General features: G+C 38.7%; 1 protein-coding gene and 1 long non-coding RNA gene across 2 annotated transcripts in view; one reads left to right on the top strand and one right to left on the bottom strand.

The window, feature by feature from the left end:
* The window catches only part of EMC2 (ER membrane protein complex subunit 2), a 61,477-nt gene extending 54,330 nt beyond the window's left edge, over positions 1 to 7,147 (bottom strand). The window contains exon 1 of the mRNA XM_005689157.3: positions 7,028 to 7,147. Within this exon, the coding sequence (XP_005689214.3) occupies positions 7,028 to 7,067 (40 nt within the window). The 5' untranslated portion in view covers positions 7,068 to 7,147. The remainder of the gene's footprint in view (positions 1 to 7,027) is intronic.
* Positions 7,239 to 27,294, top strand: part of LOC102188518 — a 123,621-nt gene continuing 103,565 nt past the window's right edge. Inside the window, exons 1-2 of the long non-coding RNA XR_310536.3 lie at positions 7,239 to 7,320; positions 20,804 to 21,033. This is a non-coding gene — a long non-coding RNA (uncharacterized LOC102188518). The remainder of the gene's footprint in view (positions 7,321 to 20,803; positions 21,034 to 27,294) is intronic.

Below are 27,294 nucleotides of genomic sequence, written 5' to 3'. Positions count from 1 at the left end.
TTGGGGGCAGGAGAAGGGGACGACCGAGGATGAGATGGCTGGATGGCATCACTGACTCGATGGATGCGACTCTGAGTGAGCTCCGGGAGTTGGTGATGGACAGGGAGGCCTGGTATGCTGCGATTCATGGGGTCGCAAAGAGTCTGACACGACTGAGTGACTGAACTGAACTGAACTGATATTCATTGGAAGGACTGATGCTGAAGCTAAAACTCCAATACTTTGGCCACCTGATGTGAAGAACCCACTTATTTGGAAAGACCCTGATGCTGCGAAAGATTGAAGGCAGGAGGAAATGGGGACGACAGAAGATGAGATGGTTGGATGGCATCACCGATACAATGGACATGAATTTGAGTAAGCTCCAGGAGTTGGTGATGCACAGGGAAGCCTGGAGTGCTGAAGTCCATGGGGTCTCAAAGAGTTGGACATGACTGAGCGACTGAACTGAACTGAACTCAACTGAATTCCTTCTACTGAAAACCTACAAATGAGCTTGATTCATTCTGAACAGGAAGTTAAACTGAATCTTAAAGACTGAAGAGGAATTGAGCAAGGAAACAAAAAAGTAAGTTATTCATACCCCACATTTAAGGGCTCAGTCTCCTAAGACTGCTCCCACTTCAGAAACCAATGCGAGCCCCTATACCATAACTACCATCTGAAGTTCACATTCTTTGTTAACCTGGCAGACTACTTTAAAACAGGAAGAGCCTTGGGAATATAAATTTATTTAGTGTTTTACAGATCTGTTTCACAAAACTACACTCCTTGCCTGTACCCTGCAATGTCCTTTAAGACACTGTTCAATTTCTTTCCATAAACTAGAGACTAAATGGGAAAAACTGGTCCCATCTCCTTTTTTGTCAAATTTCTCACTTACCAATAGTATCCAACTTTCTATTCCTACTTATTCATAATCAAAGTATATAAACGGGAAATCCCTGACTTAAATCATTCCCCTTTCACCTATTGTCATGTCTTCCATGACTTCTATTTAGTCATTCAAAAATATATTAATACATTATTTCTATAACATTCTAGAAACACAGTGAAAAAAGAATCAACCCATGTACCTAAGAAGTCAACAAGTTAACAAACAAATCATAAACAACCACAAAATAATGTGATAAAAGGTAAGACAGTGGTTATGCTCAGAGCACTAAGAAAGCAAGGTGAGGGAAAGATTAATTCCACCTGGCAAGGAGGTTAAAGAAGACATCTGTGATAAGTGAAACAAGCCCTAAGAATTAAGGAGAGTTTGTTAGATGAAGTCTATAGCAAAGAGCAAGAACCATGGTAAACAGATAAAGAGTATCTAATGTGCTAAGGGACTGGGAAATTGCCCAACACACCTAGATTAGGGGGAGAGGGCAAAGGAAAGGAAAGCAGTTTCTACAGGACACTGCAAAATGGAGCTCAGGTTAATTCTTCATTTATATAACCCATTACAGGGGTGGGGAACATGTTTCTCTGTCAAAGACTTCTCCTAGAGACCCTAAAAAAAAAAAAAAAAAAAAAAAAAAACAAACACCTGAAGCTTCAGTCACCAGAGGAGGAAAAATTGAGAGGGCAGGGTAAAATAGGGAAGAACAAACCTGACTCCATATTTGATCTATTCTGTTTAGTTTAACCTTTGTATTCTATTGCTTTTGTTACAAGTTAAGAATGCTGCATAATGGGAAAAGTGCCTGGTGCAGAGTACTCAAATATATGTTTAATATGTCATTTAGCATATAGACTAATACAGTAATTAGAGCTAGGTATGGATGATTACCCACAGAAGGCATGAAATCTTTTTCAAGCTCTTTGAAGCTGATGAAACTTCTGAACCAACTTTTCCCAGAAATATGTACATGTTTAAAAACACACTTAGGGATGTTCAAGTGGGAGGGGCCATGGGTAAACCTATGGCTGTTTCACATTGATATTTGGTAGAAACCAATCCTTCAATTAAAAACAAATACATTTTAAAAAATAAAAAGAAAAGAAAACACACACACACACATTCAATTTTGCATATAATTTCAGGACTTCACAGACCACATAACATCTATGTCTGCATCAGTCAGGATTCTATTGAACTCAAGATCAATCACCACCAATAACAGATTAAGAAGAGGGCTAAGGAAAGGACCACTGAGGACACCAAAAATTAGGGAGCAAACGGATGTAGAGAAGGCAGCAAAGTTCTAAAAAATAACAAGAGAGTTTAATGCTGCACTCAATATGCCAGCAAATTTGGAAAACTCAGCACTGGCCAAAGGACTGGAAAAGGTCAGTTTTCATTCCAATCCAAAAGAAAGGCAATGCCAAAGAATGCTCAAACTACCGCACAATTGCACTCACCTCACGTGCTAGTAAAGTAATGCTCAAAATTCTCCAAGCCAGGCTTTAGCAATACGTGAACCGTGAACTTCCTGATGTTCAAGCTGGTTAGAAAAGGCAGAGGAACCAGAGAATAAATTGCCAACATCCGCTGGATCATGGAAAAAGTAAGAGAGTTCCAGAAAAACATCTATTTTTGCTTTATTGACTATGCCAAAGCCTTTGACTGTGTGGATCACAAGAAACTGTGGAAGATTCTGAGAGAGACGGGAATACCAGATCACCTGACCTGCCTCTTGAGAAATCTGTATGCAGGTCAGGAAGCAACAGTTAGAACTGGACATGGAACAACAGACTGGTTCCAAATAGGAAAAGGAGTACATCAAGGCTGTATATTGTCACCCTGCTTATTTAACTTCTATACAGAGTACATCATGAGAAACGCTGGACTGGAAGAAACACAAGCTGGAATCAAGATTGCCGGGAGAAATACCAATAACCTCAGACATGCAGATGACACCACCCTTATGGAAGAAAGTGAAGAAAACTAAAAGCCTCTTGATGAAAGTGAAAGGGGAGAGTGAAAAAGTTGGCTTAAAGCTCAACATTCAGAAAACGAAGATCATGGCATCGGTCCCATCACTTCATGGGAAACAGATGGGGAAACAGTGTCAGATTTAATTTTTTGGGCTCCAAAATCACTGCAAATGGTGACTGCAGCCATGAAATTAAAAGACACTTACTCCTTGGAAGAAAAGTTATGACCAACCTAGACAGCATATTCAAAAGCAGAGACATTACTTTGCCGACTAAGGTCCATCTAGTCAAGGCTATGGTTTTTCCACTAGTCATGTATGGTTGTGAGAGTTGGACTGTGAAGAAGGCTGAGCGCCAAAGAATTGATGCTTTTGAACTGTGGTGTTGGAGAAGACTCTTGAGAGTCCCTTGGACTGTAAGGAGATCCAACCAGTCCATTCTGAAGGAGCTCAGCCCTGGAATTTCTTTGGAAGGAACGATGCTAAAACTGAAACTCCAGTACTCTGGCTACCTCATGGGAAGAGTTGACTCATTGGAAAAGACTCTGATGCTGGGAGGGATTGGGGGCAGGAGGAGAAGGGGATGACAGAGGATGAGATGGCTGGATGGCATCACGGACTCGATGGACGTGAGTCTGAGTGAACTCCGGGAGTTGGTGATGGACAGGGAGGCCTGGCGTGCTGCAATTCATGGGGTCACAAAGAGTCAGACACAACTGAGCGACTGAACTGAACTGAAGGCTATTAAGAAACCAACAAAGGAATTTTTCAGAGGGAATGATCTGCAATGACAAATGTAATATAGATGTACAAAACAGATACATTAGACTGGGCATTAGATCTCTCTAGAAATTTTACTGAACTAATAGAGTACTGAAACCAATTTGTGGTTGGTTGACTGAATAAAGAGAAGTAGAGACAGTGAGAATATATAACTAAAATCTCCCCTCATTTTCAGTAAATATTTTTTCCAATACTCATTCAATGCCAATTATAGGCCAGACTTTTTGCTAGACATCCTAGCCATACTCTGCCCAAATACCCTATTCTCAAGAGACCTGACTTGACTATACCCTCCTTCAACTGTCTTTCCCACATCAAATTCCTCATATATTTAATAATAAACATCAGTAAGTTTCAACTGGCTGAATAAATAAACCATATACCTACTTTTTTACAGAGCCCAATAAAGACTAAGAGAGTTTTAGTATATGTCTTTTATAAATATGTGATAAATTTTCCTATTACAAGAATCACACTAGTCTTTGAACTAACAATTTCCATTACTTAAATTAATGATGGTATTCAATGGAATTCTTAAAAGACACAGGTCAACTGACACTCCCTCCTGCAAAAAACTGAAACCAAAAAACTATCCCTGAGGGTCCTCCCATTACCCTTTTGTTACCCTAAGTCTCTGAAAGAAAAATCTATAATATTCTTTTCCTACAAGTGTCCTAAAATACAATTTTAATTCTATTCATTAATTACAAATGAGCAAACGGTATACTGTTAAGTCAGTTGTCTATGATACTAAAAAAATCATTCCAACACCAAAAAAATGACTTATAGTTTTTCTTTGTGATGATTTGTTAACATTCTTATATATGTGTAGATATATAATTTAGCCACACCAGGTTAGTTGCGTCATGCAGAATCTTTTTTTTTAAGTTGTGTATGCAGGATCTTTGGGGCTTTTTGTTTTCTTTCTTTTGGTCATGGCTTGTGGAATCTTTAGATGCAGCATGCTCACCCTTAGACGAGGCACATCAATAGTTCCCTGACCAGAGATCAAATCTGGATCCATGGCATTGGGATCACAGAGTCTTGGCTACTGGACCACCAGGGAAGTCCTTAATGTTCATTTTTAATCCTATTAATAATTCGTTTAGTCAACAGATTACTGAGTTCCTCCAGTATGTCACCCTCTAGAACAAGAAAGGCCTGAGCCCTCTCTTCATTCTAGGAGAAACAAAATTTTTCAATGTAACACAATTGGGTAAGTATTTCAATAGTATGAGGATACATAGTTAAAAGACCAAGGGTAAATTTTGCAGCTTTTGTTGTCTTTTTCTTTTAAACTTTGGAGTGGGGAGGGGGTGGGGGGGTCGGGAAGGCTCTCTGAAGAATGAATGTCTTCTGAGAGGAATTCTAAGAAATGATAGAGTATAATAAGTAGAATATAAGACTAGAACAAGGAGGCAAGAACACTTCCATCGGAAGCCGTCTATGGGGTCGCACAGCGTCTGATAGGACTGAAGCGACTTTGCAAGAAGCAGCAGTCTTAAGACAAGAGGAGCATGGCATGTAGGGAATTCAACAAAGGCCAGCATGGCCAGATCAAAGAGAGTGAAGAGAATAGAAGTGAAGTCGCTCAGTCGTGTCTGACTCTTTGCGACCCCATGGACTGTAGCCCACCAGGCTCCTAGGTCCATGGGATTTTCTAGACATAAATACTGGAGTGGGTTGCCATTTCCTTCGCCAGGGGATCTTCCCGACCCAGGGATCGAACCCGGTCTCCCGCATTGTAGGCAGACACTTTACCGTCCAAGCTACCAGGGAACCGGAACCGGGTGAGTAGCTTAAGATAAAGCTGGAGACACATGCAGGAGCCAGATCTTTTTTTTTTTTTTTTTTTTTAATGTTATTTAATAGTTTAAAAGCACCTCAACATACTTTTTCCCTTTTGCTCAACAAACCTGTGAAGTAATTATTTACTCATCTAAGTAAGCATGTCACTCATCTTTAGAATGTCCAGAGCGTAAGGTCTAAGCTACTCAGTTAAATCGCCTCGACTGCATCTACTCGTTTCCTATGCGTCTACACATGATATTATCATTTAAGAAATTTATGTTGAACATACCTTCAAAATAGCACTTTCAAAAAAACCATGAACTATTTGAAACATTTTTCAAAAGCATTTAAAAAAGTCACATAGCTATTGAAAGAATAAATCCTCACACAAGCCTTTTAAAACTACGTTTTTACAAGTCTATCTTTCTCCATCAGATTATGAGCTCCCTAAAGGTTGGGACTGTGTGTTACTTAATTTAGTATCATCAAGATCTAGCATTAAGAACTTTATACTTTAATATAATAGATTGCCCAGTACAGGTAGAAACACGGTGGTTCACAGTATGCTAGAGGCCACAAAATCAATAATAAATCACTGAATTAGTTCCAGGACAAAGGAATTTTGCCTTTTCACATTATTGTTTGCAACTTTCAATACTGGAGAGATTTACTCGACACTGAACAACCAATACAACTCTCAGTCCACGCGTTATCAGGCGTTTTTTAATAAAAATATTTTAAATAAATAACATCATTTAAATATCCGAACAAACAAGCTACTGAGTGTACTGTGAAACGCTGGATATATAAATTTCAATTACACAAATTCCATGCCTTAGAGAAACTCAAGGTTCTTTTCTTAAGCATGCACGCCTCCCACTCAGGATTTTAAGAAGGGAAAATCTGTTTCAGAATTGGTTCAAAGTTTGACTGCTTCCAAATTCAAAGACAAACTCCACCTCATTAAACGAGAACTTATTTCACCTTCAGAAAAGGAATTACTGGCAGGGAATAAGAAGCAAGTTGGGTCGTGTGTGTAAATTCATCTTGAGGTTAGTGGGACAGGGGATCATTTTAAAAGGGGGGAAATCAGAAATCCAGTTTTGAAGAGAGAAGGGAATGTAAACTGGCAGGGGAAAGAATCAGATATGTTTACGGGTTTTCCACACACTTTACTACACAGAGTTGTACCCTTTACAAGAGTATTTGAAAGACCTTTACAGGCCCTGGATTTCTCGGCGGCAAAGACGCTTCAGCGGGCAGCTATCCCGCTTCCTCCGCGCCGCCCAGCAGCCACTGGAAAAGTGTGACAGCCGCAGATCCCGGTTGTCTTACAGAGGAAGCTGCCCCTGGCCGCTGGATGGTGGTAGGCCGGTTGGTCAGTCAGTCTACCGACCCAAGCGGTGAGGACCACCGCAGACTCCAGTCAAACCACCTCCACCTCAGCCAACTACCTCAGCTATCACCTCAGCTCGGCCGGACCAGAGCCGAAGAGAGATCGGAGAATCCAGGTCTCCGAGGACAGCAGGTACTCCGGAACCGCTTCCTGCGGATTTCGGTCTCTCCGCGGCCACCCCGCCCGCAGTTACCTTCCCAAGTGACATCGTACAGCTCTGACACCTTCGCCATCTTCTCAGAACCTGGAGGCGGCTGGGTGAGGGGGCGGGGAGACGTGGTCACGCGACACGATACCAAGCTTTGGCGAATTACGACACCATTTCTCATTGGCCGAGGGAGCGAAGGGGGCGGGATCCGTTGCGCACGTGCACGCGGCTCGGACTAAGGGCAGCCGGGGAACTGGGCGGAGCGAGCTGGGCGGCGCGCGGCGCGCTGGGACTGTGGGGACACCCTGGTGGAGCCGCTGAAGCCGGCCTGGCTTGAGGTGTGTTTTACCATGACTTAACAAAAGCTAGTTTGTTTTCTTTCTTCTTCTTCTTCTTTTTTTTTTTTTAATGTATGCCATCCCTAGTTTTTCATTTTTTTCTGCATGGTTGCTTCATTCTCTCAGTTCAGTTCACTTCATTCTCTGCTCACTCCCTAATCAGTACCTTATTCTCTTCATGACCTGCTGCAGTGCAGCATTCAGTTCGAATTTCTCACCTGTGCCCAACTTTACTCCTTCAGTGATTTGCCTTCGATTTCTTTTTTAATGTTCGGCAAAACTAATACACTTCGGAAAAATGTTCTTTAAATCTGTTTGAGGAACTAAGCAGGGTTCTGTGTTTGCACGATATGCCCCTGTAGCCGAGGACTTAATGTTCACACGAGGTCATCGTGCCGAGCTAAACCTTTAGTTAACGCTCCCCGTGCGTCACTGTCTGCTTGCTTGCCACTCTAGATTTGAAACTCCACAGAAGCAGTCGATATAATGATTATAAGGAAATATGAATGAATATACAAATCAAATGAGACCTTCACAGCCCCTCCACTTCGCTCCTCCTCTTTAATCGCATGGGGGAACCTCCAGGCTAATTGCTTTCAGGAAACCTTTGAACCTGGAGCTAGGGGGAAAAAAATGTCTGCATTGGAAGCAAAATAATTGAGGGTCATAAGCGGATATTTGGAGTTCCCTGGTGACTCAGACCGTAAAGAGTTTGCATGCAATGCAAGAGACCCGGGTTGCATCCTTGGGTCAGGAAGATAGATCCCTTGGAAAAGGGAATAGAAACCCACTCCAGTATTCTCGCCTGGAGAAGCCCATGGACAGAGGAGACTGGCGGGCAACAGTCCGTGGGGTTGCAAAGAGTCAGACACGGCTAAGTGACTAACACTTATGACATAAGCGTATGTTTAGTATTTGAACCAATGAGAACATAAAAATGTAAAGGGGAAATACGTAAAGAGAAGAAGGCTAGAAATCTCTGCATGAAAGATGTAGTTGAAGGCCAGTGAAGAAGAAATAGTCAAGATATGAGAAAAAAGGAAAACAGAGTCCTATCCCATAGGCCAAAGGAATAGAGTTTAAAAAAAAAAAAACCTGTCACTGGCACCTGCTCAAGGGAAGTTGCAAAAGGATAGAAAAGACTACTAAATTTGTAAACTTGATTTAAATTCTGAATGAGATTCACTGTCTCCAGACCAGACCTTTTAAAAGAGGTTTCATTCAAAAAATTAAGAATTCCAGGCTCCATCATTTAGTAGCTGCTTGACTTTCAGTGTATTTTTGAATATAAGAGTTGCTCAGATATAAAGAGAGGCTACTCATCAATATAAAAAGAAAATGTCTATTTGAGTTGTTATCAAGATTAAAAGAGATACTGCATGACACTCAGGGAAGTAACAGTCCTGTGGCTATAAATAGTATCTATATACTGATGCCCAAATGTACAAATCCAGCAGTCCTTACTTCTGCCCCCAAACCCAATTCTACTTTCTTGACGTATCCACTTAGATAACTCGAATGTATCTCAAATTTAACATCTCCCAAACAGAAGTCTGTATTCCTGCCATCATGGCCCCCATCAGAATTGGTGGAATATCCACATAGTTTCACAAACTAAAATTCTAGCAATCCCTTTATGTCAGGTCTGTTAGCAGATTCTGTATTGTGTGCTTCCAAATCCATCTTTTTTTTTTTTTTTTGTCTCCACTGCTACTACCTTAATTGATGCTAAGATCATCACTCACCTGAATGAGTGTCATAGTCTCATAACCTCCTTAGCTTCATTCTTGCTGTATAAATCTATTTTCTATACAGTAGTCCTCCTGGTCTTTAAAAACAAACAAACAAAAAAACCCAGGAAAAGTCCTTTGCTTACTGTTCTCAAATGGCTCCCCGCCAGCAACAAAAATATACTCTATAAACACTTTACCATGGTTTACAGGGTTTTACTCAATGCAGCTCCTTCCTACATCTCTTCCTTCATATCTTACTATTCTCTTTTCACTAGATCCCAACCATTTTCATCTATTTCTATTTCTCAAACATGTCAAATTCCTGTCTGCTTTGGGTCTGGCATTTACCCATAGGGCATGAAAGCTCAAGGAGTTGTCTTTGAATGACTTACAATGGGTATAACAAGACCCTGATGCTGGGAAAGATTGAAGGCAGGAGGAGAAGGGGATGACTGAGGATGAAATGTTTGGATGGCATAACCGACTTGATGGAAATGAGTTTGAGCACGCTCCAGGAATTGGGATGGACAGGGAAGCCTGGTGTGTTGCAGTCCATGTGGTCACAAAGAGTCGAACATGACTAAGCAACTGAACTGATAACAAATACATCTAATTGAGGGATAAATATTTTCCACTTCCTTTAACTAAATGCCCTTATAGTCAGCTACTGTTGTCTGTCAGGCAATAAACTATGTGACATAAGGTTAAAAGAAATCAGTAGAGTTTTTGAGCTGTAAACTAGAATAATTTCATTTTAGATTTATAAGGAACTTCTGATTCTTTTGGAAACCATATGTCAAACATTTTTGCCTGGATCTTACATTAAGGAATACATTTTACATCACACAGTATGCATACAGATATTTAAAACTGAAACAGCATTTGCACACTAGCTTTTTAATGTGTCTTGACATATATTGGGGCTTCCCAGGTGGCTCAGTGGTTAAGAACCCACCTGCCAATGCAGGAGACAGAAGAGACACTGGTTTGATACCTGGGTCAGGAAGATCCCCTGAAAGAGGGCATGACAATCCACTCCAGTATTCTTGCCTGGAGAATCCCATGAACAGAGGAGCTTGGCAGGCCACAGTCCATAGGGTCACAATGAGTTGGACATGGCTGAAATAACTTAGCACAAATGCAAGTCCTCTATATTTTCTATTCAAATTGAATAAATCCCATTTTATTTTATGAAAATATTTGTTATGACCCAGTAATAGGGTAAGAACCCATATTTTGAAAATCACTAATGGACATTGTTTAGGTTTCTTAATCTGAGGTCCTGAAATTAAATTATTTGCTCAAGTTCTTGCTACTAGTAGATAACAAAGAGGAGAAATTCATAGGGAGGAGATGAGTTATTTGGTTCATAGATGAAAGATGAAATATTTACAGGAAAAAATGTTTGTCACCAGTAGTACTCTCTGAAGTGAGGAAAGTGACTTTTCATACTTTAGGACATCTCAGATGTCCAATAAAACTTGCTTTCTTCAGACATACTTGGGAGAAAACTGGCACGTCAGTAACAAAACTTCTGTATTCTTTTTTAACATTTTATAATGTGATTATAAAATTATAAAATAAATAAAAAGAAATATCTTCTATAGATAAAACCATAACCTTGGAAACATGAACATCAAGCATACTTTCTATAAATCTACCTTTATAAATGTTTCCCAAGTTCTACCTTTCATCTTCCCATTCCGTTGAATAAGTTTTCATTCATGCATATTAAAAATTTTAATCCAGTTTATCTGATTGAACAGTTGCCCAGTATTGGTAACAAATATCAGGAAACTGTCCAAGCAGACAAATATTAGATTATGCCATGTCCAACACCATGGGAAGTACTGTTTCAGTTAATGCTTTCAACAGCAGAAGAAAAAGGGACATGGATGTGATCTATTACATGCTTTTCAAAATATGAACCTATCATATGATTTTCATTTTTTTTCCGACAAAATCATGTTTGAATAGTTAAAATATGAACACAATAGAATGAGTTAGGGTTAGAAAGGAATAACTTTGAATAAGCTCACATTTTCTTTGAGATAGGATAAACTTTGATTATTTATCAAGCCAGATTGCCCCACAAAGTGCTTTAGAAGGCTTCTTTTTTATAATCATGATTTGCTTAATTAATGTCTTCAGACATTATGAAAGACTAAAGCAACTCCTTAAATTTAATAAGTTTTATGACATTTATAAAATGTACATTAACAGGACAAAGCATAATACCATTGTAATTCATTTTTGCAGTATTCAACATAGTCATCAAATCTTTTATTTAGAATCTATTATCTGCTTTGTTCTGTCTTAATCAAAGTGAATTCAAATATTCTACATCATGAAGCAGTTTATAACCTCAATTTACTACTCTGACAATTATCTATCAAAGTAAATTAGGCTTAGTGCAACTCATAAAATTTATTGTAGCTTTTGAATTGTGTTATTGTTTCTAATTAGTGAATAATAACCACAATCCCTTTGTATTTAAGGGAAACTACTACTTGTTTCATCTTGACAATAGAGTCTTACTGTGACATGTTCATAGTTGGAAGAAAGTTTTCCTTAGAGTTTTATTTACCAAATCCAGATTACTATAGAGTTGTTTTAGGAACCTTCTGAACCTTGTTTTTTATTACATTTTTTGAAAGTTATGTAATTTAATACATTCCCACAAAACCCAAGAGCCTATGCCTTCTTTATTGGCACATCCACAGCATTTAGGCACCCCTGGTTTTTCCCAGTTTGCCATCATTTACAATATGTGGGCTTTAAAATTTGCCAGGCATTCATTTCACATATAATTACATTATTTAAAAAAAAAAACAAAGGAGAATCTCTGGGAAACACTTCCAGTGAAATCACTTTGGTCCTTTCACAGTAGAATTCACAGACTGATAATTACCCCTTTGTGCCATGGTTATAAGAATGAAGAGCAAAGCACATCCAGAAAGAGTACACCCAGAATTTCTCCCACACGGGCAATAAATTAGAGCTATTTCTTTTTGAGATTTATAACTATACTTAAAACTCCACTTTTTCAAATGATATTTATTTAATTTCCCCAAAGTGCATTTTCAGTTCTGCTACATACGTACATCTGTGCATATGTAACAGTTCTTTGGCAAAAATATGTTTTCGTAAATATTCCTTTGGGTATCAAACATCTGGGACTCTCTACGTACTATCACTATGACCTGGGGGTCTCTGGAGCCCATCTAGACTCCACTTTCTACAATAGAACTATAACTGAATTCTTCACTTGAAAAATATTCTTGAGAGTATTTTTCACTAAACAAAAGTCGCACAGAAATATACTGAATATTAACATATATTTTTATAGTAACATATTATCTTGTTGCATATGTAATTTTCATTTTTCGACCATCCCTCTCTTTGGTGGTTTGGTAGCATCACTTTAGCCACAAGTGGCTAAGTTATTTGCTCAAACCTGTATCTTACCCTTGTCACTAAGCCACAAGGTCATCTTTACTGGCCATCTTTTGCTTTTTAAGATCATACTGACCAGTCTTGGCTAAAGTTGGCTTTTAACCACACTGGACATAATGTGGCCCTACTTCAGATCATAAATCATGTGCTTTTTTTTTTTTTTTTTCATATAGGAGGGTTTATTTAGTCAAATTCATGGATTTATGTAAGAAAGAGACTGGTTTCCTGGCAGAACATCTCTAAGAAAACTGCCCACTCTAAATCCATTCTGCCAACTTATCCAGCACCACCTCATTCCTGAGGAAACAGCATAATGTCAACTTTTTAAAACTTTATGTAACATAATTTTCTAAATTGTACTTATAATTTTTTATCTTAAAACTGTGAAGTAAGGAACAATATAGGTATGCTCCCAAAGCTGCCATTTAGTTCAGATTGTTCCCACCTGACTAGAAATTCTCTCAGCATTGTAATATTTAGCCTCTTCTGTTCATCATGTTTCTATCATTATTTCTTTTACATCTTTTAATAATCGGCTTGAACATTTGTCATGTGGGTGGGGTGGGAGCAGGGACAGGCAAAGCAGGAATGATTTCATCTGATGCAACTTTTCTAGCAATAGCAAGATTATAGAATATTAAATATAACCTCAATCTAATCATGAGAAACCATCAATCAAACCCAAACTGAGAGCCATTCTATAAAAATAACAGATAGTGCTCATCAGGGATTGGCAGTGGCATTACATATAGCTCTTCAGAATTTTTAGACAAATTATTGATTTTAAGCACTCACTGATAGATTCTAGTGTCAAATACTTAGTGGAATTAAGGGTATAGATTTAGGTTTATGAAAGAATCCCCAGAGTAGTTTTATTAGTTATAAATCTGAACTGAAGAGGATGTGGAGCTCCTTTACATTCTAGATAATAGCAGCGGATTCTTTGCTAACATACATGTATATCGCTCTCTTCTACACGACTTGCTGAGTTTTTATCCCAGGTGGAGGTATATAAAGTAATTTGAACGAGTTATTTTAACTTCACTGAACACTAGTTTACTCATATGTTAAATGAGCATAATAATATTTTATATTTAATGAGGATCTTCCCTGATGGCTCAGTGATAAAGGAACCACCTGCAGTGCAGGAGACCTGGCTTCAATCCCTGGGTTGGGAGGAAAAGGGAATGGCTACCTACTCCAATATTCTTGCCTGGAGAATCCCATGACAGAGGAGTCTGGAAGGCTGCAGTCCATGGGGTCGCAGAGTCAGACACTACTGAGTGACTAACACACACACAAGTAATAAACAAAATTTCCTCATGCAACTCTAGCATATGGCATAATAATACTCTTAGTGTTATATACAAGTTATTGAGTACTTATATATGAGGCACTATACATTTGTAGGTTGCTCTTTGTAGATTATTACATTTAATTCTTACAACAACCCCACTTCACAGATGAAAGAACAGTTAGGGTAGGTTGAATAACTTCCCCAAACACTTCCTCCTTCACACAATAGGTTCTTAGTAATTAGTATCTCCATCATTTGGGGCCTCTGAGAAGCAGATGATGGGGTGAGAATGCAAGAGATTTACTAGTGGAAACTCTGTGTAAAAGATAAAAGGGGAAGACAACAAGATTAGGTAGGGATTGCTTCCAGATCATGATGTGTATCTGATACCTGCAAAAGGAGAGTAGGAAGCAGAATTGGACAGAAAGTCTCAAAGAGTCTCATGATTTATCTCTGACTAAGTATCAGCCAACGCAATGAGAAAAGCTCCTGAGCAAAGATTACCCATTACAATAGTGTATGGGGCTTCCCAGTGGCGCTAGTGGTAAAGAATCTGCCTACCAATGCAAGAGACACCCTGTATGCGAGACAGCAAAAGAGACACAGATGTATAGAATAGTCTTTTGGACTCTGGGAGAGGGTGAGGGTGGGATGATTTGGGAGAATGACATTGAAATATGTATAATATCACATGTGAAACGAATCGCCAGTCTAGGTTTGATGCATGATACAGGGTGTTCAGGGCTGGTACACTGAGATGACCCAGAGGGATGGGATGGGGAGGGAAGTGGGAGGGGGGTCCAGGATCGGGAACACATGTACACCCATGGTGGATTCATGTCAATGTATGGCAAAACCAATACAATATTGTAAAGTAAAAAAACTAAAAATAAAAACAATAATTTTTAAAAAACTAAAATAAACTGATGAGATACCTTTGGGGAAAAAAAAAAAGATACAGGTTCAATCCCTGGGTAGGGAAAATTCCCTGGAGGAGGACATGGTAACCCGCTTCAGTATTCTTGCCTGGAGAATCCCATGGACAGAGGAGCCTGGCAGACTACTGTCCATAGGGTTGTAAAGAGCTGGACATGACTAAAGCAATTTAGCACATATTAATCTACAGTGGGCAAAATAGCCAGGCCTTAGGACCCCTAAATGTTCAGTCATTGGCAGGAGGCTGCCTGGAAGGGCATCACCTCAGCTCAGAAGCTGAGATAAATTCTGAAGCCTTTGATAGCTAGGGGCTGCCAGCTCCCTGCCCTCCTTGCAGCTGAATAGCAAGTTCTTTCTTGAAGATTCTAACTGCACCTCCATAACTGCCACAGTAACCATTATTATCCTTCTTCCATTCTGGATGTGAGCTTCCATTTTTGATGAGAGGTAGGGGTGTGTGTTCACCTGTAGTAATAGCTAGACTCAGAAGCTATTTGACATACATAGCTCAGAAGCTGTTAAAAAGCTATTTGACATGAAAATTTTATTTCAAGTCCACAGAATGTCTTTTACTAGTAATTTATTAATAGCTCAGCAATGGTTGCCTTATGTTGAAGAAAAGACATGGTGAAATATATCCAACCCACAGAGGCTTGAAATTTTACTTGTTTTTCTATGAGATGCAAATCAGGAATTATATACTTTTTTCTTGGGTTGAGAATTATTAATGCTGCTACCTTTGAGAAATTATCTAGAACTTCATATTTCTTGTTACTCAGATTCCAAATATATCCAAGTAACTCAGAATTTTTAAACATCTTCCCAAGAATAATAGTATAACTCTCAAAACAGGCAGCATTTCTAAAATTCTATAACTCAAGATCTCCATGAAATACTAGAAAATTCCAAAGACATTGACTGAAATGCTTCTTGGTAATTCACTGGGTAACTGCCATACTATATCATTGATGATTGTTTGTTAATAAACTCAAGCAAGACTATAGTTTCTCAGTACTTGTCCCCCAAACAGATAATTGATTACAGGTCTGAAATATAAATAGGGCATGAATCCAGCGACCCTCACTGTCATGCCATTCTTCCTTCTGAACGCTGAGGCAGCCCTTGTTAGTGTCTGCCTTGCTGCACAGATGCCCTTCTAGGTAGAACATTACGTGTGTTTCACGTTCCAGGCTGCCAGAAGGACTGATAAAATGAAATCACTACCTAATGGGAAGAGGCAGATTGCTTCCCACATTCACATTCTGAATAGCAAAGTTATTGAAGGATTTTACATTTTAAAGAAAGAATTAAAGCAATAAAGGAGTGGTGAACAAAGGAGACTTTCTTAGTTATTTTCAGGGAACAGTTACGTGGGACACAGTAGCCATGAATCTCAGTACACAAATTCATGTGTGCAAGGACAAAATACACCTTCTTATAAAACTCAGTTTTTATTCTTGGAAGAAGAGAGAAATTTAATCTCTGTTAGGTTGGAGTTTGTCCTGCACTTCTCTGACTCCAACTCTTTGTCACTCAGTTATGTCTGACTCTTTGCCACCCTTTGGACTGTAGCCCACCAGCTTCCTCTGTCCATGGTATTTTTCAGGCGAGGATACTGGAGTGGATTGCCATTTCCTTCTCCAGGGGATCTTCCCTACCCGGGGACTGAACCTTCATTTCCTATGTCTCTTGCATTGCAGGCAGATTCTTTACCTGCTGAGCCATTGGGGAAGCCCTGCACTTTTGCCTCCTCCTTTTTCAAGGCTACTGTGACTCATGTGAAAGTGATTTGCAAAATATTTAACAACCCATAGGGCAAGTTCACATATTGCTGAAGCCTGGCTTGGAGAATTTTGAGCATTACTTTACTAGCATGTGAGGTGAGTGCAATTGTGCGGTAGTTTGAGCATTTTTTGGCATTGCCTTTCTTTGGGATTGGAATGAAAACTGACCTTTTCCAGTCTTGTGGCCACTGCTGAGTTTTCCAAACTTGCTGGCATATTGAGTGCAGCACTTTCACAGCATCATCTTTCAGGATTTGAAATAGCTCTACTGGAATACCATCACCTCTACTAGCTTTGTTCGTAGTGATGCTTTCTAAGGCCCACTTGACTTCACATTCCAGGATGTCTGGCTCTAGATGAATGATCACATCATCATGATTATCTGGGTCATGAAGATCTTTTTTGTACAGTACTTCTGTGTATTCTTGCCACCTCTTCTTAATGTCTTCTGCTTCTGTTAGGTCCATACCATTTTTGTCCTTTATCGAGCCCATCTTTGCATGAAATGTTCCCTTAGTATCTCTAATTTTCTTGAAGAGATCTCTAGTCTTTCCCATTCTGTTCTTTTCCTCTATTTCTTTGCATTGATCACTGAAGAAGGCTTTCTTATCTCTTCTTGCTATTCTTTGAAACTCTGCATTCAGATGTTTATATCTTTCTTTTTCTCCTTTGTTTTTCACCTCTCTTCTTTTCACAGCTATTTGTAAGGCCTCCCCAGACAGCCATTTTGCTTTTTTGCATTTCTTTTCCATGGGGATGGTCTAAGTTGGCTTAAAGCTCAACATTCAGAAAACGAAGATAGATCATGGCATCCAGTTCCATCACTTCATGGGAAATAGATGGGGAAACAGTGGAAACAGTGTCAGGCTTTATTTTTGGGGTCTCCAAAATCACTGCAGATGGTGATTGCAGCCATGAAATTAAAAGACGCTTACTCCTTGGAAGAAAAGTTATGACCAACCTAGACAGCATATTCAAAAGCAGAGACATTACTTTGCCGACTAAGGTCCGTCTAATCAAGGCTATGGTTTTTCCAGTAGTCATGTATGGATGTGAGAGTTGGACTGTGAAGAAGGCTGAGTGCCGAAGAATTGAGCTTTTGAACTGTGGTGTTGGAGAAGACTCTTGAGAGTCCCTTGGACTGCAAGGAGATCCAACCAATCCATCCTGAAGGAGATCAGCCCTGGGATTTCTTTGGAAGGAATGATGCTGAAGCTGAAACTCCAGTACTTTGGCCACCTCATGGGAAGAGTTGACTCATTGGAAAAGACTCTGATGCTGGGAGGGATTGAGGGCAGGAGGAGAAGGGGACGACAGAGGATGAGATGGCTGGATGGCATCACAGACTCGATGGACGTGAGTCTGAGTGAACTCCGGGAGTTGGTGATGGACAGGGAGGCCTGGCGTGCTGCGATTCATGGGGTCGCAAAGAGTCAGACACAACTGAGTGACTGAACTGAACTGAGGGCAAGTTCACCAACTGTGGTTCAGTTCAGTTCAGTTCAGTAATCAGCCGTGTCCGACTCTATGTGACCCCGTGGACTGCAGCACACCAGGCCTCCCTGTCCATCACCAACTCCTGGAGTTTACTCAAACTCATGTCCATTGTGTTGGTGATGCTATCCAACCATCTCATCCTCTGTCGTCCACTTCTCCTCCCACCTTCAATCTTTCCCAGCATCAGGGTCTTTTCAAATGAGTCAGTTCTTCGCATCAGGTGGCCAAAGTATTGAGTTTCAGCTTCAGCAGCAGTCCTTCCAGTGAATATTCAGGACTGATTTCCTTTAGGATGGACTGATTCATCTCCTTGCAGTCCAAGGGACTCTCAAGAGTCTTCTCCAACACCACAGTTCACAAGCATCAATTTTTCAGCCCTCAGCTTTCTTTATAGTGCAACTCTCACATCCATACATGACTTTGGAAAAATCATAGCCTTGACTAGATGGACCTTTGTTGACAAAGTAACGTCTCTGCTTTTTAATATGCTGTCTAGGTTGGTCATAACTTTCCAACTGTGGTAGGAGCCTTCAAGATGGCCCCCAATTATTTTTACTCCTGGTTAGTATACCCTGTGTAGTCTCTTCCACAGTGATAGGGATGACCTGTGTCATCAGTTGGTTATTTCAGAGATGATGAAGTGTGACTTTGCAGGCTAAGTCATAAAAGACATTGTAGCTTCTGCCTTGCTCTCTCTTAAGTCACTCATTATAGGTAAGGTGGATGTCACTACAGACATTCGAGCAGCTTCACAGAGAGGTCCACATGGTAAGGAACTGAGGCCCCCTGCAACTTGCAAACCATATGAGTGATATACCTTAAGACTGGTCCTCCTGCCCCAGTCAAGACTGTACACCCAGCTGACATCATAACTACAAACTCATGATATACCATGAGCTAGAGCAGCTCAGCTAAGCTGCTTCCTAATTCCTGGCTCACAGAAACTCTGAGATAACAAATCATTATTATTGCTGTAAGCTGCCAATTTTTAGAGTACAGTGTGCTATGATGTGAGATAACTAATACATCAACCAGTCAGAAAGGAGGCAGATGCCAGGTTTAGTGCTTATGAAACATCCTGGAAATTCTTTGGCCATCCCAGGCTAGTCCTTTAGGGAGGGTAGGTGATTCTGGGTGAATGACTATGAGTGAAAACAAAGTACTTTGATAATTTATCAACCATTACAGCCATACAAGTTATATATGAGTCACGCTTATGTAGTCTCAAGACATAGGGAAGTCTGCCTGATTTTCCAGTTAGCAATACAGCCCTTGTTTCTCTCCACAAATGCCTGTGGTTCTCCTGACTACTTTTGCATCCCATGGCTGGATATATGGCTTCCTCCCCTGGAACCACAAAACTCTGCTTTAATCAGCTCCCCTCGAGTATTTTCTTCCTATCTACCACTCCTGACCCAGCCCTGCAAGAGCAGTATTTTAGTCTCAGGGGAAGTTCCCCTGACACCCCCAGTGCTCTGTTCCCTACGGACTGTCTTACTTGTGGTTTATCCAGAAGCACCTACATATATCCTCTTCGATGGGTTTTGAAAACCAAAGCCGGAAAGGTGAGGTTTCCTGCTGTCCCAGTTTTCTCCCCAGACACTTTCTCCTTCTGAGAGAGGTTCAGGATCTATAGGAGAGTGAGGAAAGTTTCACTGTCAGAGACACAAACTCACAAACTCTCAGAGACAAAAACTGAGAAAAGAATAGCACTTCTTGCCTCAAAAATATCCCACTACCTTACCTCCAGAGAAGTTAATATCTGGTTGCTGAGGAACTGTGGTACTGACTGGGACATGATTATTTCAGCGAAGTTCAACAAGTTCTAATTATAGCCATTTGCTCTAATTCCCTGGTGATAAAACAGCTCCTTGGTTTGCTTTTCCAAGTACCTAGATGCCTTGAAGGAGATACTTTGTTCACAAAGTCAGTATGCACTATTCAGGTTTTAAATCTCTTTCCTAGAGAAATCTTTGCCTGACCTCTCCAGATCGGGAGTAGGTGCCCTGCTCGTAGGCTCCGGTATTCCTGGCACTTCTGTCTCCCTAAAAGCACTTAGCTCACGCCCCTACAATCATTGCTTGTGTCTAAGCTCTGTTTGACACCTGTGTGTCATGTTCTGTCCCCAGAGACTCAATAAATATTTGTGGAAAATAAGCTCTATTTAAAAAGTGCTCACCAATCTGGGGCTTTATAAACCAGTAAAATTTCAGGAGAAAATATAAGGGGACCAAAATATGTTTGACAACTTTTTATTTTACTGAGTACATTAAAAGTAACAACCATAATTTAGCTTCACATCATTTAATCTTAAAATTGCTATTTTATTACTTAGGGAATATTAAGGATTCACTGAAGTGGTGTTGGAGAAGACTCTTGAGAGTCCCTTGGACTGCAAGGAGATCCAACCAGTCCATTCTAAAGGAGATCAGCCATGGGTGTTCTTTAGAATAATGATGCTAAAGCTGAAACTCCAATACTTTGGCTACCTCATGCGAAAAATTGACTCATTGGAAAAGACTCTGATGCTGGGAGGGATTGGAGGCAGGAGGAAAAGGGGACGACAGAGGATGCGATGGCTGGATGGCATCACCAACTCGATGGGCGTGAGTTTGTGTGAACTCCGGGAGTTGGTGATGGACAGGGAGGCCTGGCGTGCTCGATTCATGGGGTCACAAAGAGTCGGACACAGCTGAGCGACTGAACTGAACTGAACTGAACTGAACTGAACTGAAGAACAATTCTTAAAAAGGAGTAAATTTAACTTCTTTTTTAATCAGTGACAACCTCTACCTGAATGACATATACATCTGAGAACTGCTGCTGACTTCTTGAAGATCCCCTGGAGGAAGAAATGGCAACCCACTCCAGTATTCTTGCCTGGAAAATCCCTTGAACAGAGCTTGGTGGGCTACAGTCCATAGGGTTGTGAAGAGTCAGACACGACTGAGCATGTTCGCACACAGCACAGCTGGCTGACTTCTTAAATCTCTTCTCACTCTTAGATAAGGTAAGGCAGTTCAAAATGATAATTCCCCTGTTTTCAAAGTAACAACTTCTAGTTTTTTTTGTTTGTTTGTTTTTTTAAAAAGCACTCCCTGATCGCTGAAATTGTTTCCTATCCTTATTACCTATATCTTTGAAGGAAAAAAAAAATCATTGAGCATCTTGGCATATGATTCTCAGGTGGTACTCATTTCCCTCTTCAAGACTTTTTTACTGTTTCCCCATAATTCTCTGAAGAAGTGAATATATTAGCAAGTAAAAACTACTGTAATTTTGGAACGCATGTAAGAATTAAAGATTTTAAAATTTAAAAAATAAATAAATAAATAAATCTACTTTACGAAAACATAAATATATATATATATATATATATTTGGGAAAGGATGGTCCAGTCTGATCTAAGAAGAAAAATAAAATTATAGTTGAAGTATCACATGATGCAAAACCTTTCTGGCAAATTTATTTTGGTTATAGCTCTTGCCTCATCAATTCAGCAAAATTCATTTTAGTTAAATTTTACAGTAAAGCAGAGCAAATGTATTACTAGTGTCTACTTTACAAATCACAAAATTTCTTCATCTAACTGACAAAATAGTGAATATATAAAGAGCACTTTCATTGGAACAGGAGCAGAAGGTACTATTAGCTCTGCAAATAGATATGATAGCAACAGAAGGCAAAGACAATAAAGACAACACAGAAGCAGTGTTCCTATTTTAAGTTTCACTTATTTTGAGAACCCATGGGATAAACTACAGCAGGGTTTGGGAAAGCAGAGCCATTAAAATTAGGAGATGGAAAAGATGAAATCAATGATGATGTAATCTAGACCCTTGATGACACAGGAGACTCCCTTAAAGATCTCTCCTGCATGCTGTCTGTTGTAATGCATCAGGCCAAGAGAAATTCCTGAATCTGAATTATGTGTTCACAAATCTGTGCTTTCTCTTTATTTTTATTTTACTTTGTATCATAACTTCCTTGTTGTCCTTCGAAGAAAAAGAAAGGGGGCCTTGATAATCTAGCTTTAGTCCATTTTTTTCTTATAATAGTAAACTGAAAGCAAAAGCATGTTATTCTCTATTAAAAAAAATTTCGCAGATAAATTTCACAGCTAAACTCCAGTCTCTCAATAAAATGGTAGATCAAACAATATCCATATGCAGTAATTAAAATTAGTAAACTCATGAATTACAGATCTCTGAACTCAGTAAACTCTCAAGAGAAATTAGGATTTTTGTTTGTGTTTTCTGCCCCATTGGAATTCTTTGAAAATAAAAGACTCTACTACATTTAACTCTGGTTTGAAATATATAACATATTAAATCAAACTTGTAAAAGCTAATCTATTTTAGTGTATTTGTTGCCCCAGTTGTAATACCACTACAATAATTTAAGGAATAAATTCCTTTAATAGCTAGAAATGTAATTTATGATTTTTACCCTTAGTCTGATTCAATATGAGTAGAGGACATAAGATAGATTTGCACTATACATTTAAAACAATGGAAAATACTCTTGCAGGTTTTCATTTCGTTCATAAATAGCCAGTAAAACCTTTAACCATTAATTTTGAACAAAAGTTTCCCATTCAAAAAATGCTAGAAAATGAAAAACAAAATGATGTTGATATATTTTGAGAAGTGTTAATGATAACAGTTAAATATTTTTGAAATATCTGGAGCTAAGTTTGGTTTATCACTTATAAAGCTAGTTATAACTGGCAGCGTAATATCAATGAGTAGATACTTTAGTATCAACACAGACAAGGTTATCAACCTGAGCTGCATGCTAAGCGCAATTAACTGAAAAACAAAAGTTCAACCAGAGTACACTGGTGTGATTTTAAGAATTCTTTTCAAAGTTTCAAATTACAGTCACGTAAGAGCAGTTATATGAAGTTAAGTTAGATAAGCAATTTTTTCTCATTTCAAAAGATTAAGAATATTTTAAGGAAGAAAATTGTGTATTAATAAAATATAAAACTCTTTGCTGGAATATTTAGGTGCTGTAGCTTCTGAAACATATCTGAGTACCAGTGGCCAAACCTATGAGGACACATAGGTTTTTTGTTTGTTTGCTTTTTATGAGTAATGGACATGTTTATTATTTTGATTGCAGTGATTTCACAAGTGTGAATGTCAAAACTATTCAAATGTTGCATTTTACCTGCATTCAGTTTATTGTATTACTGAATATCTTGATTAGGCTGGCTAAAAATGGAGTAATCTAAGAACTACCTGAAATTATTTTGATTCTTCTTCAGGAGACATAGGTTTTTTTTAAGAAATTGTCACTTAAGAATAGACAGCCAAGTGAAATTGTAACCATACAAATAAAGATCTGAATATATATATGACACAAATATAAGGACAGCCATTTCTCACAAGTACTTCCTCTCCAAAAAGAACTTTACTGAATAGTTTTTTTTTCTTGTAGTCAGTCTGCTAAAACACTGATATTTCTTGGAATCCTATAACTTTGACTTGATTTCTGTCTTTACCAATTATTAATAATATGACTTTGTGGAAGTCTTGATATCTCATTTGATAGAAAATAATAATACCTTGCTGCTGCTGCTACACCTGCTGCTGCTAAGTCGCTTCAGTCGTGTCCGACTCTGTGCGACCCCATAGACGGCTGCCTACCAGGTTCCACCGTCCCTGGGATTCTCCAGGCAAGAACACTGGAGTGGGTTGCCATTTCCTTCTCCAATGCATGAAAGTGAAAAGTGAAAGTAAAATCACTCAGTCGTGTCCGACTCTTCGCAACCCCATGGACTGCAGCCTACCAGGCTCCTCCGTCCATGGGATTTTCCAGGCAAGAGTACTGGAGTAGGGTGCCATTGCCTTCTCTGAATAATACCTTAGAGGTTATTTAAAAAATTAAATGGGAAAATTGCTGTGAAAGCATACCTGACACATGAACAAAATAAATTTTAAGTGGTTAAAAATAATCACTGTAATAAAGTCATCATTTCATGGACTATTTCTGTTTTTTCCATTCATCATTCAGCTCTAGTACAGGATGATGTAGCAAGCTATGTAATATTTCCTTAGTAACAGTTAAATAGAAGCCTGATGTAGACTTGAAAATAGTATCTTGGAAGAAGCTAAGGTAATTTGTATTTGTTACATTTTTATCTACACTTTACTGATCCATCCAGTTTAAATTTGTAAAATCATTAGACAGTTGTCTTGAATTTTTACTGAAATAACCAAGAAGCCCAAATGGTTTCTTAAATTTATAAAATAAGCAACCACCTACTTGAAACTACATTATCTAGGAAGATGTGGAAGGCAATGAGATTATAATGACATCAGTCTCACATCTCTTCCCACCATAGCCTAAAACTGCACCTCTTTAACCCATAAAAACACTGCTGAGAAACCCTACTAACATACAGAATTTTTTTTGTCTCTCTTCTCTTTGGAATTTCTCCTTGATGTCCTTAGGGAAGAAAAGCTAAGACAGTGCCATTTAACATAATTTTAATTTTGTTTTATTTTCTCCAGCTTTAAAAGGAAATGAAAGCAATGATCAAGAAATGAACATATGAGGTATTTTTATAGGGGTTCATATAATGCTAATTCAAATAGTTTATGTGTAAAACCCAATGTATTCCTTCTTGCCCATCACTCATTATCTTAACCCTGTTCCTTTTAACTTACCTACATAGAAATAAAATAGATGGGCATATAAGAATTAGTTTCCCCTAGTTAGAAACAAAATGTAATTTTTAATCCTTTGATAATAAACAAAGCAACAATAGACTGGACAGTAACTTTTGGAAAACTTTTCCTGTGACATGGAGTATATCCTCGTACCACAGTCATAATGAAAATCCTCAAGTAACAACTCATATCGTAAGATAATCATATTAGCCTAAAATACTGGTCAATTGTGGGAATGTCTCTAAGAGTGAAAATAGGACTAAGAAGGTTTCCTTTAACTCCCCTAATTTAGAATTCTGATGTGTATGTGTGAAAAAAATATTCAAGAATGAGACAAGAGACATACATTTCTCTTTGTACCTTTCACACTTCACCATGTCATTTGGGATCCCTGTCAATCACTCCAGCTTACTGAGTGTTTCATTTGAAGGAACTGGGCTCGGATGGAAAGAAGCCTTTTGAGTTCTTATCAAGAGAGCTGAAACATCTACAAAGGACTAGGCAGGAGATAAGAGCTTAGAAGCCACTGTTTTTGAAAAATAAGGTAGTTTGTTGTTTCTATTTAAGACATGAATTTTTTAAACAAGATGGTAGTCCTGATATATTCATTATTTATAACATTTGTTATTATTTATTGATAAGTTAACAAAAGTATTTGTAGCATCTAAATAATTTACTAATATCATCTTCTTTGCTCCAATTTATGAATCATAAGAAAGAGGACACACGTGTATTTTATTTAGCCTGAATAAAACAAATGCTAAGTATTGTCTCCTTTAATACTGAAATATAAATTTCCTTGTATATTCTTTACCTCAGGGTGTTACCAAAGTCAGGACCCTAGAGTAAAGAGTACTCAGGGAGATTATATCCTATGTAAAAAACATAAAAGGAGTAAAAAGGATATTATCCTAGTTTTTTTTCTTGATTATGAAAAACAATAAAGAGGCTTGGAATGTCCATTTTAAATCTGAGTTATTTCTGTCATTTGGATGGTACTGCAGCACACCAGAACTGCTTAAACTACAGGCAAGATTTTTGGACTGAAAGGAGATATTCTAAAATCTAGAAAGTATGTTTAATATGCATAGAAATACAATATGTACAAAAAAACAAAAAAGTTAACTTGCTTTTGAAATAATGAACGCATAAGTCAAATATAAAATATGAACCTAAGAAAAGTAATGGTAATAAATGGGCAAAAGCTTTTTTCTGTAAACAGTAGATATTTTTACTTCTCTCTTGTTCCTATTTGTGAGTTGTTTGTATTCCTAAGGGCAATGCCTACACTTGATCAGTAGATTCCATGCCCTTTCTTCAACTCAGCCTATCATTCCAGCAATTCTTCCTTCTTCATCATTACTTCTCTATTTTTTTACGGCTATAAGTACAAAACGTGTAGTAATTTCTCATCAGACTTTTGTAAACCTCTTTCTCTCTAATATCTGTTAATCAACGATGCAAGTGACCTTCACCTAAGGTCAGTGGTTCATTTTCAGTCCGCATTTTACTTGAGCAGCATTTTAAACCATGGCTTCCAAAACACTCACTCTTGGTTTTTCTCCTTCCCTACTGGCTTCTTCTTCTCAAATTCCTTTATTTGATCCTTCATATCTTTTTGACCTAGCAATGTTTGAATTCACCAAAGCTGAGTTATTGAACATTTTCTCTGTAATCTCGTCCAGATACATGCCATGTATCTGTTGGTGGCTTCTGTTTGTATCTCCTCTCCTGTATCTCCTCTATGACTTCAGACTCAGATATCTAACTACTTACTTGACATCTTTAAGAGCATGTCTGAAAATCAGCTCATACTTGACATAATTAAAATTGAACTCCTGTTATTACTTTCTTCAATCTCCATCCAAGATAGCATCTCCCATTATCTTTCCTTTCTCTAATAGCAACTCCATCCTTTCAGGTGTTCAAACCAAAAATTCTTATAGTCTTTCTTTAGTACCCCACATCCAACCTGTCAACAAATCTTGTTGGCTTTTCCTTTGAAATATATCTAGACTTTAACCATTTCTCACTATATCTATCTCTTACCTGGGTTATTGCAACTTCCTCCTCACTGGTTCCTGCTTAACCCCTTGCTCTGCTGTAGTCAATATAAAAGTTCAAATGGGCCTTTTAAAAGATAAATGGATCACATCATTTCTTTGCTCAAGCATCCTCCAACAACTTCTGATTATAAAGAGAAGACCTTACAGCAAGCTGTTCTTCTAACACATTTCTGTTCTAATTGCCTAGTAATCCTCCATCCCTCTGCTCTAGCCCCAAAGGCCTTCTTGGTCTGGTCTCTTGTTCATGAAACCTGCTAGAAAACGATACCCTCTCAAGCTTTTGTACTTGCTTTTCATTCTGCCTAAAAATATATTTTCCCTGCATACCCCCACCTTCCCACCATGTCTATATCCCCGTCACCCCCGCCTTTCCCAACCTCTGTGGTTTGTCCCTTCTGTTTCAGGTCTTTGCTTCAGTGTCACCTTCCTAGTGAGACCTTCCCCCGACCCTGTTATATAGAATACTGTACCTCTTCTTCCACCCGGCTCTAGATAATTAGTATGCTTCTGCTCTGTTATTCCATA

Source organism: Capra hircus, chromosome 14, assembly GCF_001704415.2.
Source record: "Capra hircus breed San Clemente chromosome 14, ASM170441v1, whole genome shotgun sequence".
Taxonomy (NCBI): Eukaryota; Metazoa; Chordata; class Mammalia; order Artiodactyla; family Bovidae; genus Capra; species Capra hircus.
The sequence above is the reverse complement of the archived record's forward strand: the minus strand, read 5'-3'. Positions and strand labels throughout refer to the sequence as shown.